The 19,090-nt window shown below is 38.9% G+C and overlaps 1 protein-coding gene across 1 annotated transcript in view; it reads left to right on the top strand.

Annotated features, from left to right (window-relative positions):
• DOP1B (DOP1 leucine zipper like protein B) overlaps window positions 1–19,090 on the top strand; it is a 138,167-nt gene that overhangs the window by 20,377 nt on the left and 98,700 nt on the right. The window contains 5 exon segments of the mRNA XM_043996750.1: window positions 784–965; window positions 1,065–1,235; window positions 9,119–9,308; window positions 11,938–12,036; window positions 14,722–14,845. Coding sequence (XP_043852685.1) covers window positions 784–965; window positions 1,065–1,235; window positions 9,119–9,308; window positions 11,938–12,036; window positions 14,722–14,845 — 766 coding nt within the window.

Genomic DNA, 19,090 nt, shown 5'->3' with positions numbered 1-19,090 from the left:
CAGCAAAGGTCCCCTATAATTTCTTTCTGACCCCCTTACCATCTTTGGGCTGAGAGCTCCCCAATCTGCTCCCGCTGCTGCTATCATGGCTGCCTCCAAGGTCCACTGCTGGTGCTCCTGCTGAGCTCCGGCCTGTACCCACCCTGGTGTTACAGACCTTTCCTGTAGACCTCCTGAGTTGTGTTAGAGTGAAAAAATGTCTTTACCTTTTGTTCACTCTGCCACTCCAAAATTTGATTTGAGGGGAATGTTGGGAGAATTCAGCTAGGTCCCAGGCTTTACTCTGCCGTCTTGTCTTCCTACGAATATTTTTAATTCAATTTCAAAACACTCATAGTCACAGAGAGAAATTGTTTCTGGAATTTGAAATATTAACATTTTTCAAAAATAATATATTTTTCTTCTTCAATGTACTCCCCTTGTATGTTGTACCCTACAAAGTTATCTGCTTTTTTTTTTTTTTTTTTTTTTTTTGGTGAGGCAATTGGGGTTAAGTGACTTGCCCAGAGTCACACAGCTAGCAAGTGTCAAGGGTCTGAGGCCGGATTTGAACTTAGGTACTCCTGAATCCAGGGCCGGTGCTCTATCCACTGCGCCATCTAGCTGCCCCCTGCTTATTTTTTTATACTCGGTTCTGCACATTAGTATTATTTTAATCTTAATGGTGACACTCAAGGGTGAAAAAATTGCTTATATTGTGCCTTCTTAATGTTAGCACTCTAGATGAATGTCAGATTTACATTTGCATCTAACTCTTTTTTTTGTGTGTTACCTATTTCACAGGCTCTTCAAAGTAATCTGACATATTCCCTGTTGCCAAGACGTCTCATTATCAGCAAAAGATTAGCTCAGTGTTTGCATCCAGCTTTGCCTAGTGGAGTACATTTGAAAGCCCTAGAGACCTATGAAATCATATTTAAAATTATAGGGACAAAATGGCTTGCCAAAGATTTGTTCCTTTACAGGTAGGTTTGCTTTGTGAAATTCTACTTTGTTTTGAAGAAAGTGTGTTTAACATTCTGATTAGGAGGAAATATTGATCTTTCCTTTCTCCTTTCTCTCAGTTGTGGCTTGTTTCCCCTTCTGACAAATGGAGCCGTGTCAGTGAGGCCTGTCCTTCTTGGTCTGTATGAGAAATACTTTCTTCCACTGAAGAAGTTGCTTCTGCCAAGTCTTCAGGCATTTGTTATTGGGCTACTGCCTGGCTTAGAGGAGGGCTCAGAGATTTATGACAGGTAAGGAATGACTTGTACCTAGTTAATCAACAGTAACTTATGATGGGAATCATATCCTATATTCTCCTACCATGGAGGTAGAAGTGTTTTTTTGTGGGAGAAGGAGCAAAAGCATCTCTTTTTTCCTCTCAACTGTGTTGTATAAACTGTAAGCATGGTAAAGGGCTTGGATTTAGGAAAGGGGATTTAAATTATAGCTGCAGTATTTGTTAGCTATTTTTGTCTTTGCTAAGACTCACTTTCTCCATATGTAAAGAGTATAATATAGTAAAAACTTTCACTCTAAAGCACTATGTACATGTGAATATTATTGGAATCAGGCAGTTAGTATTTAGTAAGCACTTACTATGTGCCAGACATTGTGCCGAGTGTTAGGGATACAAAGAAAAGCAAACACACACACACACACACACCCCCTACCTTTTTCTCAAGGAGCTTACAGTCTAATGGGGGAGAGGGTGGTGAAAAAACATACAAACAACTATTTATAAACACAATTTATACAGGATAAACTGGAGCTAGTCTCAGAGGGGAAGCACTAAGGTTAAGAAGGAATGGGGAGGGGGCAGCTAGGTGGTGCAGTGGATAGAGCACCGGCCCTGGAGTCAGGAGTACCTGAGTTCAAATCCGGCCTCAGACACTTAACACTTACTAGCTGTGTGACCCTGGGCAAGTCACTTAACCCCAATTGCCTCACTAAAAAAAAAAAAAGAAGAAGAAGGAATGGGGAAGGCTTTTTGCAGAAGATGGAATTTTAACCGAGATTTTAAGAAAGCTAGGGAAGCTAGGAGTTAGATATGGGGAGGGAGGATATTGCAGGCATGGAAGACAGCCAGTGAAAATATACCATGTCAAGGGTGCAGCTAGGTGGTGCAGTTAATAAAGCACCTGCCCTGGATTCAGGAGGACCTGAGTTCAAATCTGGACTCAGACACTTGACACTTACTAGCTGTGTGACCCTGGGCAAGTCACTTAACCCTCATTGCCCCGCATTAAAAACAAAAAAACAAAAACAAACAAAAAAGAAAATATACCATGTCAAGAGATGGTGTTCCAAGTTCAAGCTCCAGCAAGGAGACCAGTGTCACTGGATCACAGAGTACATGGAAGAGAGAAAAGTGAAAGAAGATTGAAAAGGTAGGAAGGGGTCAGGTTATAAAAGGCTTCGAAAGCCAAACAGGGGGTTTTATATTTCATCTTGGAAGTGAAAGAGAGTGACTGGAGTTTATTGATTTGGGGAGAGGGGAATAACATATTTAGACCTGAGTTTTAGGAAGACCAATGTGAGAGCTGAGTGGAGGATGGATTATAATGGGGAGCTACTTGGAACAGGGAAAGAAATCAGAAAGCTATTGCAATACTCCAGGTGTGAGGTGAAGAGGGTTTGTACTTTGGTGGCTGCAGTGTCAGAGGGAGGGGATATATTGAAGATGTAAAAGTAGAAATGGAAGAACTTGACAACTTATTAGATATAGGAGGTGAGAGAGGGTGAGGAATTGCGGCTGGGGTCTAGGTATCAAGCCTGAGGGATGGGGAGGATTGGAAGTAACCTTGATAGTAATAGGAACATTAGGAAGAGAGATTTTTATGGAAAAACAATTAGTTCAGTTTTGAACACGTTGAATTTTAGATGTTTTGGGGACATGAAGTTCAAAATATCTAATAGAAATCTGAATAGGTGACACTGGAGATCAAGAGACAGGTGAGGAATAGACAAGTAGATCTGAAAATCAGTTGCATATAGATAATTAAATCCATGAGAAGTGATTTGCTCACCAAGCGAAATAGTATAGGAGAAGAAAAGAGAACCAGAGTTCTGTGGGACACCAATGATTTTCAGTCACGACGTGAAAGAAGAACCAGCAAAGGACTCAGAGGAGAAATAAATAGTCAGCTAGGAGGAAAATGAGGAGAGAACATTATTATGAAAACCTAGAGAGGAGAGAATATCAAGGAGAAGAGCATGATTAATAGTGTTGAAGGCTGCAGAGAGGTCAAGAAGGATGAAGATTTTAAAAAAGGCCTTTAGATTTGGCAATTAAGAGATCATTAGTAACTTTGGATAGAGCAGTTTTAATGGAATCATGAGGTCAGAGGCCAAACTGCAGTGATTTAAGTACAAGAAGAAAAAAATAGAAACACCTATTGTAGATGATCTTCTTAAGGAGTTAGGCCACAAAAGGGAGGAGAGCTATATGATGATGGTTATTGGGAATGGATAAAGCAAGTGAGGGTTTTTTGAGGATGGGAGAGAAATGGGTATGCAAGTAGGCAGTAGGAAAGCAGCCAATAGGCAAGGAGCGATTAAGTATTAAGAAGAATAGCGGGGCAGCTAAGTGGCACAGTGGATAGAGCACCGGCCCTGGAGTCAGGAGTACCTGAGTTCAAATCCAGCCTCAGATGCTTGACACTTACTAGCTGTGTGACCCTGGGCAAGTCACTTAACCCCAATTGCCTCACCAAAAAACAAAAAACAAAACAAAACAAAACAAAAGAAGAGTAGGGATGGGGGCAGCTAAGTGGTGCAGTGGATAGAGCGCTGGCCCTGGAGTCAGGAGTACCTGAGTTCAAATCTGGCCTCAGACACTTAACATTTACTAGCTGTGTGACCCTGGGCAAGTCACTTAACCCCAATTGCCTCACTAAAAAAAAAAAAGAAGAAGAAGAAGAGTAGGGATGATTCAGGAGGCATTCTGCTCCAGAATAAATGGAATGTGATAACTTGTACATGCAGGAAAGTTACCTAACTTTTCATGTGAAAAGGGGGAGAAGGTTGGGGCAGCTAGGTGGCGCAGTGGATAGAGCACCGGCCCTGGATTCAGGAGAACCTGAGTTCAAATGGGGCCTCAGATCCTTGACACTTACTAGCTGTGTGACCCTGGGCAAGTCACTTAACCCCTGTTGCCTCACCCACAAAAAAAAAAAAAACCTACTATGTGCCAGATGCTGTGCTAAGCTCTGGGGATGCAAGAGAGGCTGCCGTCAAGTAGCTTACAATCTAATGGATGAAAAAATTTGGAAAAGTTACTGTGGTGAGTGAGATAATGATTCAGTTTGGGAGATTAAAAGGATTGCTTTGTTGCAATAAGAGCACAGTTGCAATTATGTAACATAAAATTTGGAGTGGAACCAGTCAGCATGGTTTTGTGAGTGTCTCTATCATTGCATAGTACATATAGACCAAGGCCTCAAAACCAAAAAGGCTGGGTTCAAGTCTTAACACACTGTCTTTATGCTCCTGGGAAAATAATTTTACCTCTCCGAGCTCTAGGTAGCTAAGACTATAAGTGACAGAAAAGGCTCTGTCTGACCTGCTGTGGTGGAGGAAGTTTCCACACTCATCAATCAGCTCCATATACCAGTCGGTTTAGACTGGCATAGAGGTACAGTTCCTTTTCCTCTAAATAATCAAAAGGAAAAACCATAGATTTAAAATAGCACTTTTCAGTTTATAAAGCAGTTTCCTTATCTCAACTCTGTCCGGAAACTAGGGTGATGGGAGGACAAGATAATAGGATCATAGATCAGACCTTTCCACTGTTTGCCCAATGTCACACAGAGCTCAAAACTACAGTTTTCTCAGGAGAAGGATGAAGCACAGGAGTGTGGGAGGGTATGATATGCTTTATGTTTTTTGTATTCTTTACTTCTGAAATCATTTTCAAATCCTTTAGCTCATTTGCAATAAACAGCATCTAATGTAGGGTAAATACTATTATCCACATTTTACTTGTCCTTCTGTTGATGAAATCACAGATCAGGGGCAGGTAACAAAGAGAACAGGGTGAGGAGATTTTAAACTAAATGCAGAGATATGCTTATACTCTTTTACCCCAAACAAAATTTATGAAATAAAAGGGAAGCTAGCTATTTGTTAACCCAGGATTGGCCACACTGTTAGAGACCCTTTAAAAATTGAGACATGTAGGGGCAGCTAGGTGGCGCAGTGGATGAAGCACGGGCCCTGGATTCAGGAGTACCTGAGTTCAAATCCGACCTCAGACACTTAACACTTACTAGCTGTGTGACCCTGGGCAAGTCACTTAACCCCAATTGCCTCACCAAAAAAAAAAAGAAAAGAAAAGAAAGAAAGAAAAGAAAAAAAAATTGAGACATGCTTTCTAAGAACTGAGAAGAGACAGGAGATGGCTTTGAGGTATGTGACCACCAGCAGAAGATGAGAGACAAATGGAAGAACCCAGTGCTTGAAAAGGAATGATATCACCTTTTGGAGTTGAGAGGAGAGATTTTTTTCTCTTCCCCACATCGTTGGCCACATCTTTTAGAGTTCCTTGCCTAGTAGGAGATATCAAACCCAACAGAGAATGAGGTCCAGGGAGCTGAGTGAGGAGATAGCTCTGAAGAAGTGTGTCTTTGTGTGATTTGAGAATAGAGCAAACCTTGGTCTTCAGAGGTTGAGTTACAGAAAGGAACAGGCACAGAGAAACAAGCTGAGCAATTTACCTGGAACAGATGTAGCATGAGGATAATACAAGAGGTGAAAGGACATTGGTGCCTTACAGTGCCAGAAACAGGCATTGCCTTTGCTATTTGTGTATCTCTCTAATCGTGTGTCTATTCTTTTTGTTCATTTGGTTGGTTTTTTGGGTTTTTTGCGGGGCAATGGGGGTTAAGTGACTTGCCCGGGGTCACACAGCTAGTGTGTCAAGTGTCTGAGGCCAGATTTGAACTCAGGTACTCCTGAATCCAGAGCCAGTGCTCTATCCACTCCGCCACCTAGCTGCCCCCATGTCTACTCTTTTTAAAGATGCTTAATGTAATTGTAAGAGAATGAGCCCTAGACTTATGGGGAAAATATTTTGTAGGTAGTGTTCTTATAAATGCCTTACTGTCCTCAATAAATGTCTTTGCTTTGATTTCGTTTTGTCTACTGACTGGTTACTAAAAATAAGTTCACCATCAGAGGTAGTGAGTTAGCGTTTTAGTAGTATAGACTCATAGAGTCCCTTCTAGGGGAACCATCCTGAGATCTGGGAAGGTAGCCCAGGACAGGGAGTGGCATAAAGATGAAGAAATTGAGAACTAGAAAGATTCCTTCAAATAATTATTGGTAAATTCAATCCTTGTTAAGTACTGACTGTGTACTAGATAGTGAACTGAAATAAGACACTGCCACTTCTTTCAAGGAATTTATAATCTAGTAGGCGAGGTAAAACACACATGTAGAAAGTATGATAAAAAACAGAACTGTAAAATACCTGCACTAGCTGACCTCATAGAGCTGTTATCAGTTTTAGGAATGCTTGTTATTTCTTCTAAGTTTCTATATGACGGCTACTCAAGCCAATTCTATTTCATCAAAAAAAAAAGTAAGACAAGGAAAAATAAAATTAAAAACATCAACACTACACCCTTATTCAAAGCAAAAAAAAAAAAAAGAAATTTAAATGGCTTTCAGGAATAAGCCAAAGAAAAACTGCCTTTTTCATATTGTGGAATTTTTAACTGATACTTTAGAACAGGGATTGTCAAAGCATAGCCCACCCAATCTGACCAACCAAACAGAGCTAAGTATGGTTTTTTGTTTGTTTTTGTTTCTTTCATTTTTAAATGAAGTTGCAAGATTATACAAAAACACGTGGGTTGGGTTTGGACCTCTGGCCGTAGTTAGTAACCCTTCTTTAGCAAATATGCTATGTTAAGTCTGCTCATTGACAATTTGGTTGCCTACTATTTTGTTAGAATTATACCTTGAACTGACCTGTTCTTTTAAAAGTACCTGTGATTAGCAGCATGTGTAATACTATTATGCTTAAAAATCTTCTCTCCACTCTCCACTTTTTCTCTCCTCCCTTTCACTGTCAAACTAATAGAAAAGTAGCCTTTAGTTACCACCTCCAATTTATTATTTTTTTCGGGGAAATGAGGGTTAAGTGATTTTCCCAGGGTTACACAGCTAGTAAGTGTCAAGTGTCTGAGACCAGATTTGAACTCAGGTCCTCCTGAATCTAGGGCTGGTGCTTTATCCACCTAGCTGCCCCCTTTCTCCCACATTCATTCTGCTAAGAGTACAAAGTCTTAAAGTTATAGCCAAGTGTAATTCCACAGCAAAAATATTGGCCCCCTCTTTCTACATATTCATGTAGGCTTCCCTTGTTCCTAGAATGTAGTTGTTCTTCCTAATCTCTGCCTTTCAAAATTTCTCTTGTCCTTTTCAGTGCCCAACTCCATAATTTTATCCATTTCTATTCTAAGATTTGATGCTTCTGATTTTTGTTTTATTATAAAATATTCATAAACAACTTGAATGTTATAATACTGGATTTTTTTTTAGTATAGAGCCTAAAGAATAATTTTCATTTGGATAGTATTATCTTATTTCTCTCTCTTAATCTTCCCCTTGTTCTAAAGCAAATAAGTTTTATTATAATGTGAAAGCAAATAAGCACCAAGTCATAAGGAGTATGAGGAGAGAGGTAACTTGGGTTGTAAAATTTTTAATTAGGTGAATGAAAGATCATCAGATGGCAGAAGTATCACAAGATGTTTGGAAATCAATGACTTACGTGGTAGATGAAGTGTGGGTACTTTCTTAGTGATTGGTCAAGTAGTTGAGATTGGAGTGGGTAGGTAGGTGGTGAAGTGGGTAGAGTGCCAGGCCTGGAGTCAGGAAGACTCATCTTCCTGAGTTCAAGTGTAGCCTTAGACACTTACTAGCTGTGGGACCCTGGCCAAGTCACTTAACCCTGTTTGCCTCAGTTTCCTTATCTGTAAAATGAGCTAGAGGAGGAAAAGGCAAAGCACTCCATTATCTTTGCCAAGAAGACCCCAAATGGAGTCACAGTCAGACATGATTGAAAAATGACTTAACAGTTGAAATAGGAAGTACAGCAAGGGCTTTTTTGATGGATCTGCTGCTATGGGATCCCATTATCAGGTGTTTGTTTTTTAAATATCCCTCCCAATAGCTAGCAGGGACTTTCTCAGGCAGAACTTGTATCCTTGAAGAATAGTGGTGTTCTGCTATCCTACGATTTAAGCTGGCATGTGGAATTGCTATAAATTAAATTGATATTCAGTAAGTTCCTACTATCTGTGAATCACTATGAACCAGGAAAATATTCCTCCAGCTACTGTTAGCTTAATTTTTTTAGAGCAGAACAAGAATAAATTCTGTTTCCTTAGCCAACCTTAATGGAAGACTAATCAGTGTAGTCATTAACAACACAATCAGAAACGTTCTTTTTTTTTAAAAAATGACGTTTTATTGCTTTTGTTTTTACTGTGCCATCTTATTAAATGCCTTTTCTAAGGGTCAGTAGTGGCTACTGACTGATTGTTAAGGAGAACCACAGTGATGGGGACTTGCTGCCTTATGATATTAAAAGTGCAATAATTAATTTGGTCAGTAAGCATTTATTCAGTGCTTGCTGTGTGTCTGCTACTGTTCTAAGCACAAAGGAAGGCAAAAAACATGGTCTCTGCCCTCTAAGAATTTACATTCTAATGAAAATGACAACATGCAAATAATCACATATATAAGATATATAAAGTAAATGGGATGTAATTTCAGAGGAGAGGCAAGCCCATGGGATTATGTTTAAATTTGAGATAGCAACCATTCTCTGGGGACCAATCCCTAGAGTCTATGTGCATGTTGAGGGATTATCCCAGAAGGCACAAACAATTAGAATAGAGATGGAGTAAAAATATGGAGAATGAAATCTTTTTTTTTTTTTTTTTGCGGGGCAATGGGGGTTAAGTGACTTGCCCAGGGTCACACAGCTAGTAAGTGTCAAGTGTCTGAGGCCGGATTTGAACTCAGGTACTCTTGAATCCAGGGCCAGTGCTTTATCCACCGCACCAGCTAGCCGCCCCCCGAAAATGAAATCTTTAATAATAATTTTACAATTTTCTAACAGAACAGATGCTTTGCTTCTGAGGCTATCCCATGTTGTCGGCAAAGATGTGTTTTATACTGCGCTATGGGGAGCAGTTGTGGTGAGTCCTTCCATAAGGCTCCCTGCGTCCCTCTTTATAGTCAGCCATATACAAAGAGAGTTGCCTGGCCAAGAACAGATATATATGTTGGGGACCGATTACCAACTCACGGTAAGTTCACTGTACTTCTCAGAAGAGATTTAGGGATTGGAGTGGTCTGATCTCTACTTCTGTTTCTTCCCTATTATTTTCCATGCAGATTGTTTTTCCAAGCTCTTGAAAATTAACAGTAGAGAAGTAAGTAAGCATTAGGGGAAATGGAAGTATTCCATATGGAAGTATTCACTGTGGAGTGAATAATGAATGGTCTTAGTTGTTGGGTGTAAGATGAGAATATGTGGTAATGCGACTCCCTTTTACTTTTTTTTTTTAATAAAAGTATTTTATTATTTTCCAGTTACATGTAGAGATAGTTTTCAACATTTGTTTTTATAAGATTTCCAATTTAAAATTTTTCTCCCTCCCCCCCTCCTCTAGACAGGAGGTAATCTGATATAGGTTTTATATATATATAATAACATTAAACATATTTCTTCATTAATAATGTTATAAGAGAAGAATCAGAGCAAAAAGTAAAAACCTCAAAAAAGAAAAACAGCACCAACAACAAAAGAAATAGTATGGTTCAATCAACATTCATATTCCACAGTTCTTTTTTTTTTTTCTGGATTAGGAGAGCCTTTTCCATCATGAGTCCTTTGGAACTTTCTTGACTCCCTTTTACTTTTTTTTTTTTAATTAATAAAGTATTTTATTTTTTTCCCATTACATGTAAAGATAGTTTTCAACTTTTGTTTATACAAGCTTTCCAATTTCAGATTTTTCTCCCTCCCTCCCCTCCCTCCCCCCTCCCCTAGACAGCAGGTAATCTGATATAGGTTATATCTATATATATATACACACATAATAACATTAATCCTATTTCTGCATTAGTCATGTTATAAGAGAAAAAATCAGAGCAATGATGAAAAACCTCAAAATAGAAAAAAACAACAGCATCAAAAACAAAAGAAATAGTATGGTTCATTCAGCATCTATACTCCGCAGTTCTTTTTTTTTTTCTTGGATTTGGAGATCCTCTTCAACTCCCTTTTACTTTAACAAACATAGAAACTAAACACATAAGGGAATGTTGTTTGGTTCTAAATAATTACCTTGAGAGGCTCTAAATGTAATCCAATAATGCTGAGGAGGTTCAAAACATATTTTGTAGTATATATATGAATACATACATACATGTGCATGTATCCATGCACATATGTGTATGTATATGTCAGCAACTATAGATAGATACCTATATATATCTATTCTGAGGAAAATTAATTTTAATGCTGTCATTTGATTATTAATATTAATGATTATTGACCAACTTAATTGGCAAATCGATCTCTCATATCCAAAACTTATTTGCAGCAGCTCTCTTTGGTGACACATCTTTTTAGAAGTAGTGAAAAGGGGGCAGCTAGATGGCGGAGTGGATAGAGCACCGGCCCTGGATTCAGGAGTACCTGAGTTCAAATCCAGCCTCAGACACTTAACACTTACTAGCTGTGTGACCCTGGGCAAGTCACTTGACCCCCATTGCCTCACTAAAACAAAACAAAACAAAACAAAACAAAACAAAACAAAACAAAGAAGTAGTGAAAAGAGCCACATTTGGTGAATAAAGTGTGTGATAAAACTAGGTAATACCCATTTTGGTGTTATCAGTACTACATCATAACTATGAAGTCATGAAACAATTTCTCTTGTGTGACTGATAAACAGGTTCTGAAAGGCGTTCCAAAGAAACTTCAATTTATTATATTTTTTAAATTTCTCACAGAAAGATAACATTGTTGCAATAATTCCTGTTACCTGTTTTAAAAATCAGACTTGTGGCTTTAAAGTTTTTTAAAGGCTTTAAAATGTGTTAGAATTTATTGTTAGATTCTTATTAATAATTCATTTTATATAGTACTTTAGAGCAACAATGTGGTATAATAGATAAAGGACTGGCCTTGGACTCAGGAAGACCTGGACTAAAGTTCTGTCTCTGACTTATATTATCCTTGTGACCCTGGACAAGTCACTTAACCTGTCAGTGCCCCAGCAAAACCTCTAAGATAATAAATTACTGGCTAATTACTTATTTCCTTTGGTAGCAAGAGGTTTCACCACTTAGAGTTCCCCATACCAATGAAAGCCTAGGTCCAAACCCAATATGTATTTGTGTGTGTATACTGCTTAGTATTTTCCTCATGACCTTGGGAAGTAGGTAGCACAAGTATGCTTTCCATACTGTGTGACCTTAGGCAAATCACTAAATTTCTCACTGCCCCCAGGAAATTGTCAGACCAGGTGCTGACCTGCTTGATAGAGGGAGTTTTACCAAGAGTTCTTAATACTGGAGAAAAACATAGGGTATGTTCCTCCAGGAGTAGTAATATTCTATATTGTTCTTAGGGGAAGCAGACTGTGCTCTCTTTACTTATATTCCCGTTTATCAGAAGTGGAACGGGGTTAAAATTAGACATTGCTACCACTCATTTCAAAATGCTATTAGGTAACAAGGGATAGAATGAGATTTGGGGCAATGAAAGTGCATTTGTTTCTTGGCAGAGTACAAAGGATATGATATCTGAAAGGAGTGAGAGGATAAATGTCAAAGAAACAATTCAATCACAGATATATATGACTCAGAAATAGAACTAAAATGTCTTGAATGTATGAATTTAATATGGTATTTTATCATCTGCAGGTAAAATCTTTGTGCACATCATTATTGGATTCTAATGTTCTGGTACAAAGAAACAATTTGGAAATCGTTCTTTTCTTTTTCCCATTTTACTTGTGCCTGGTAAGTTATTTGTCTTGCTCTGAGGCATTTTCCCCCCAGGAAATGTAAATAACAATAGATTTCAGAGTGCTTGTAAGGCTACTTAACTAAAGAGAGTTTAATCACTAAATCATTACTGCCCCATCCGTTACTCCTAGGTCCTCTTTATTCTCTTACTACCTAGGGGCACCATTTCATCACTGCCTAAAATCACATTCCGGTCTCTCTCATTCTTAAAATAATCTTTACCAGACCCAGTCATCCCCTCAAGGTGTTATCTACCTTTTTGCTGCTAACTCTTAAAAAGAGTTGTGTGTATATTCTGTCCTTGCTTACTCACACCCTCCAATAAGACTTCTGATCCATTATTGTCTTGAAACTACCTTTCTTGCTGACCATGTTAGTGTTTGCTGGAATCTCTGCTACCAGGAAAGGCGAGGTCTGTGCATCTTTTGACCACAGAAGTTCTAAATGGCAGTGGGCTTAGCTGACTGGACATCTATACTTAAATACAACACTAATATTGTAAGCTTGTGGTGAAGGGGAAAGGGTTGCCCAGGTAAGAAATAAAGTAGGTCATAGTTCTTTTCCTAACCAGTAGTAGGATGAAGCCTGTGAACAGCCACTGTGGGCAGCTAGGTGGTGAAGTGGATAGAGCACAGGCCAAAGATTCAGAAGGACCTGAGTTGAAATCTGGCCTCAGGCACCTAACACTTACTAGCTGTGTGACCCTGGGCAAGTCACTTAACCCCAATTGCCTCACCAAAAAAAAAAAAAGAAAAAAGAATAGCTACTGTACTCTTAGCCTGAGTGAGATATGGAACCATAGATAGATGATAGATAGATAGATAGATAGATAGATAGATAGATAGATAGATAGATAGATAGATAGATACACACATACATACGTACATATATACACACATATCCATATAAACACATACACATGTATATGTATACACGTGTGTGCTGGCTACCCTATTCTCTTGAATATACTATCCTTCCTCAACCCCCAAGATGCAACTCTTCTGATTCTCCACTTATACATCTGACCACTCTTTCCCAGTCTCTTTCATTATTCTTTTTTTTTGGGGGGGGGGGGGCGGGAATGAAGATTAAGTGACTTGCCCAGGGTCACACAGCTAGTAAGTGTCAAGTGTCTGAGGCCAAATTTGAACTCAGGTCCTCCTGAATCCAAATCCAGTGCTTTATCCACTGAGCCACCTAGCTGCCCCATTATTCTTTTTCTGTCCCATGAATGTCAATATCCCCCAAGGTTGTATCCTAAGCTTTCTTCTCTCTTTTTCTCCACTTTTTCCCGTGGTGATCTCATTTGTTCCCATGTTTTAGGTATTACCTTCTATACAAATGACTCACAAGTTTTCATAATCTCTTAAATTTAGTTGCTTCTCACCTCTACCTCATTATCTCAAGCATCTCAAATTCAACATGCTCCTCTAAACACACCACTATTCCAAATTTCTAGTTAACCAGGTTCATATTCTCTGAAGTCTACCTTGTCTTCCTCTTCCTCCATACTCTTCCTCTTCTTCCATAGCTAGTGAGTTTCCATGTTTTATCAATTCTACTTCCACAACATCTTTTAACATTCATTTCCTTTTCCCCACTTATATAGCTACCACTCTATTTTAGATCCTCATTAATTTCTGATGATTACATTGTAACAGCCTCCTAATTGTTCTCCCTGTCTCCAGTTTTTCCTTTGTCCAATCTGTCTTTCACATAGTTTCCGAAATACTCTTCCTGTGACAGATCTGGTTTCCATTGACCAAAAATTTTAAATGATTCCCTCTTGCCTCTAAGATAAAATAGAAATTCTTTAGTGTGCCATTCAAAGTCCTTCAAAATCTGGGGGGCAGCTAGGTGGCGTGGTAGATAAAGCACCAGACCTGGATTCAGGAGAACCTGAGTTCAAATCTGGCCTCAGACACTTGACACTTACTAGCTGTGTGACCCTGGGCAAGTCACTTAACCCTCATTGCCCTGCCCCCCTCCAAAAAAAATCTAGCTCAAACTTCCCTTTCCAGCTGTATTTTATATCATCTCCTTTTTTATATCTATAATCCAGCTCAGTTGGCCTACAAATTGTTCCCTATAGTCTTCCATTTCATGCTTCTATATAGCCACATAGGTTTATCTTGATATAATCAGAATGTGTAATAGTAACAATAATAGAATTTACATAGCACCTACATCTCAGAAGTCTTAGCTTCTGTTTATCAAGTTTGAGGTCAGATTCCTCTGTGAAACCTTCCCCTAATTCACCCAGTCATGAGTTATTTCACTTTTGTTTTTATATCTTTATTACCTAACAGCTCCTTGCCTGTAGTAGGGTTGTTGTAAGGATCAAATGAGATATTTATGAAGTGCTTAGCACCTGGTAAATGCTTAATAAATGCTTGTTTCCTTTCATCCTTCCTTCCTATTGACAATCAATGATGCCTTAAAGATATAGTAGAATAGATTTCTATATCAGGAAGAGATTTGAGCTTCAGGATTATTACGGTCCTGTCCAACACTGAAATACTGATTTTAAATATGAACTGCTTTTGAGTAATGACATTAAATGTAAAGTTTTAGAAATAAAGTTTCTGATGTTTTGCTAATAATTAATTACATGTCAGAGAGGTAGTGAATATGCTTTCTTCAATTATCTACAAAAATTTTTCTTTTTTTTCCCATTAGGACTCCAATAAAAGTGCCATTCCACTGCTCAGATCGGATATTGTTCGAATACTTTCAGCTGCTACCCAGACTTTATTGAGAAGAGATATGTCTCTTAACAGAAGATTTTATGCATGGTTGCTAGGTACTGACTGAATAATATGTAATAATTTTTAATTTAAAAATTAAAGTAGACTATTTCTACTTCAGAATTTACAAATAATTTTTGCTTTAGTATACAGCTTCTAAATTATATATATGGGAAAATATCGTTTCAGAACAATACAATGATACTGCTAGTTGCAGCATATTGTCAGTTACTCAGTTCTGTTGCTCTTTCCTTTATTTTATAGGATTGTTTACCGAAAACACAAACCAGTTACAAATAAAATTCCATTTCAATTCAGGTGTGAAGAACAGTGTAATTTTATCCAAACCTCATTCCTGAAGTAGAAGCCTATTGCTACAGAAAACAGATGAATTTCGTGCTGTTGTATAATTAAAACGAATGTGTTCTTTATGCTATATAGGGGAAAAAAACAAATTAGGCAGAAGATATTTCTTCTTCCTTCCCCTCCCATTCTCCCTTCCCACCCTTTGTTATGTGTGGTTCACACAAGTTTTCCTTTTGCCATAATAGTGATTATTTTCCAGATGAGTTATTGTGCCATTATAATGCCTCTCCCTTATCAGGTTGCTTCGCTATCTGGTTATTTGGAGGGACCATTGGCATCCTATGATGAAGTCTAAGGTTCACTTAGAGCTTGAACTGTTTTAACTTCAGGACCCTGGGGGGACGCAGTGATCATATTGCTTGAGTGATTTTGGCTTAGGAAGGGATTGCCATCAAACATATGAAAGGACTTCTCTAGATGACAGAAGCCAGATTACTATTATATCAGGGGTACCTCATCATCTTCATAGGGGTAGTTGAGTTTGTTTTTGAGGAAAGCCCCTGAAGAAAGAAGCATCCTAGCTAAAATGGAATGGGTGTAAAAGGAGAAGGAAGCCCCTCCTATTTGAGTCTCTTGAATGGTGGCCAATTCAGAAGGAATATATTGTAGGCATGCGTTTTGGGCAGTCAGTATCTGTTTGGGTGCTTTTAATAGCCATAGGTGAAACTAAATAGAAGCCCTTATAGTTGCCTGAATCATTCTGTGTAGTTAATATTAAAGAATATTGAGTACTGGGGCGAAGAGTAAAAGATATTTCCTTCCTAATAATGGAGATGAAGGAAGCAAGCAGGCATACTCATCATACAATTTTCCCTTATGATAACCCACTGTGGCCAGTGAAAAAAGATAGTACGTGTTGAAAAAACAACGTATTATCGGGAATTGAATAAAGTTGTGCCAATTTCTAAGGATCTCTGCCTCCATCACTTCTTTGAGGTTCTTTCAATCTATATCTATCACCCAGTCAAAATTCTGGTAGCAAAAACAAAAACAAACAAAAAAGGGACAGCTAGGTGGTGCAGTGGATAAAGCACTGGCCCTGGATTCAGGAGTACCTGAGTTCAAATTCGGACTCAAACACTTGACACTTACTAGCTGTATGACCCTGGGCAAGTCACTTAACCCTTACTGACCCGCAAAAACAAACAAACAAAAACAAAATTCTGGTAGCTATTTTCTACCGATCTTTAGGACCTCAAGCCAGTCCACTTCTTTCCTCATTGAGTTCAGTGCCTGGTTCACGATCTTTCTCTCCTCCCTACCTCCTATCCTCATACTAGGAGACTTCCGTATATGTATTGATACTCTCTCAAACACCCTTAACTACCATTTCCTCAACTTGCTTATTTCCCACGACTACTCCACCCTACTTAAGCTACAGGCAAAGATCATCATCTCTTTGATCTTGTACTCACAATCACTTCCATGTTTAGGAACTCTGAGATTCCCATATCTGATCAAAACTTGTCATCATTTCAACTCTCCCTCTGCCCAAATCCTGTTCTTCATCCTTACTATAACCTTTAGTTCTTTCCCAGGCCATCACTCCTGTACTGGTTATACTCTCCTCCCTTCCCCATCACAAACCTTTAGTGAATTAGTTCAGCTCTATACTTTCCTTTTCTCTTGAATCCCTGAACCCTTTATCTGGATCATTGTCCATCTTGCCTCCTCTCGCCTCACTCTGACTTACTCCTACCATCTGCTGCCCTTGCTCCTCCTCATGTGTTGTCAAACAGAGCTGGAGACCATCACAAAACAGTGGATCCACTACAAATTTATGTTCCATGATTTCAACCAGGCCATTATTTGCAACAAGGAAATACATACATACAAACATACATATATCCATATATATCAGTAATTGATTCACTACCCTACTCACCACCGTGACTTTTCCAAACCTTTGCATCTTTCCTCAAATCTCTCATGTCTTTCCCTCCTTCCACACTTTTAGCTGAGAACCTTGCCTCATACTTGACTAAAAACATTTAGGCCAAAAAAAAAAAAAAAAAGAGTTCAGTTTTTTTCCCCTTGTCCTCATCTCATATCATTCAGAAGTTTTCTCCCACTATCTTCTCCTTAACCCATCTCTCATAAGCAAACCCTTCTACATGCACAATTAATCCTCTTTTCATCTTGACTTTTCCAACAGATGGCTCCCCACAATCATCCCCCCTTTTCACTGACCAATCTCTCCCTGTGTACTGGCTGCTTCTCTGCTGTCTACAAATATGTCTAGGTATCCCTCATCATTCTGCTGGTGAGAAAATAGGCCTCCTGGTACCAATGCTTCTGATCAGAGTACTCACTGCACTAACAAGCAAGTCTGGAATTGGGCCTGTAAGCCTCCATAGTTAAAAGGTTTTCCATCTTCTCTACCACCCCCTGGCAACCAATATAACAATGATGGAATTGACTTCTAAAACAATAACTTCATCATTGTACCCCTGATTATTGGGGTAAGATATTCTATCTCCAAGAGACTGTGATTTTGATAAACTCCAGCAGCTTCTTGGATCTACCCTTCAGGAAAATTCATCTGACCAGCATGAACTACTTTTGGATATAGTCAGAACTGACCCTCTCCAGACCTCGGTCAGTGTGGCACAGTGGATAAGGTGCTGCACCTGGAGTCAGAAAGAACCGAGTTCAAATGCTGTCTCAGTTAATTACTAGCTTTATGGCCTTAGGCAAGCTACTTAGTGATTGTCTGCCTCTGTTTCTTCAACTATAAAATGGGGATAATGATAGTACCTTTCCTCTCTGGGTTGTTGTAAGGATCACATGAGATAATTAGCAAATATTTATTTAGCACCCACCAAGTGCTAGGCACTGGGCTAAGTACTAGGGATATAAAATGAGGAAAAAGACAGCCCCTGCCCTCAGGGAGCTTATAATCTAAGGGATAGTGGATACTATATGTAAAATATTTAGCGTAGTGCCTAGCATATGATAGATACTTAATAAATGTTTATTCTCTTTCTCTTCCTTTTCCCTTTTCTTTATTTTCCTCTGTACAAGATCATTTAGGCCTTGAAATGTTTGCTCCTTGAGCAGGATTTATGCAACCTTGGTAAATTGTTCCAATTACCTTTAACAGGCAGGTTTCCTTTTCCCCAAAATGGTTCAGATAGCTTCTTCCCAGAGGGTGTAATGATTGGAAGGGGCTTTGATTTATAATATTATGAGGAAAGTAAAATTATCTTTTTTGTAATTAGAGTAAGTGGAGGTTTACTTGTTGGAAAGGGGACCCTTCAGTTGATTTCAATAATTCAATTCAAAAAACATTTACTAAAGTGCCTACTATGTGCCAAGCACTGAGGATAGAAAAACAGCAGAAGATAAAATAAACCCTGCCCTCTAGGAGCTTATGGGGAGGACAAAAGGCAAATAGAAAGCAAGCTATGTTCAGAATAAATAGTAAATAACAGAGGAGTTAAGGAAGGCTTCCTGTAGGAGGTGGGATTTTAGTTGGAACTTAAAGGAAACCAGGGAGGTCAGTATCATGTTCGAGGCTTTATTCTGGGCACTGGGTATGCAAAAACTAAAAGAAATAAACAAAAAAATGCTGACAGTCTCAAATCTCAAGGAACCTACTTTCACCTGGGGGGATATATGTACACAGATGTGCACAATAAAATTTGGGGGGGGCAGCTAGGTGGCACAGTGGATAGAGCACCAGCCCTAGATTCAGGAGGACCTGAGTTCAAATCTGGCCTCAGACCCTTGACACTTACTAGCTGTGTGACCCTAGGCAAGTCACTTAACCCCAATTGCCTCACCAAAAAAAAAAATTTTAAAAATTGGGGAACATGGAAAGGCTTCTTGAAGGAAGTTGAACTTGAGCCAATCCTTGAACAAAGTTAAAGGTTCCAAAAGGCAGAGGTGAGGAGAGGGTATATTTCAAGCATGGAGTTAACTTATGTAAAGCC

This window comes from Dromiciops gliroides, chromosome 3 (assembly GCF_019393635.1).
Source record: "Dromiciops gliroides isolate mDroGli1 chromosome 3, mDroGli1.pri, whole genome shotgun sequence".
Lineage (NCBI taxonomy): Eukaryota > Metazoa > Chordata > Mammalia > Microbiotheria > Microbiotheriidae > Dromiciops > Dromiciops gliroides.
This window is presented reverse-complemented; position numbering and strand designations above follow the sequence as displayed.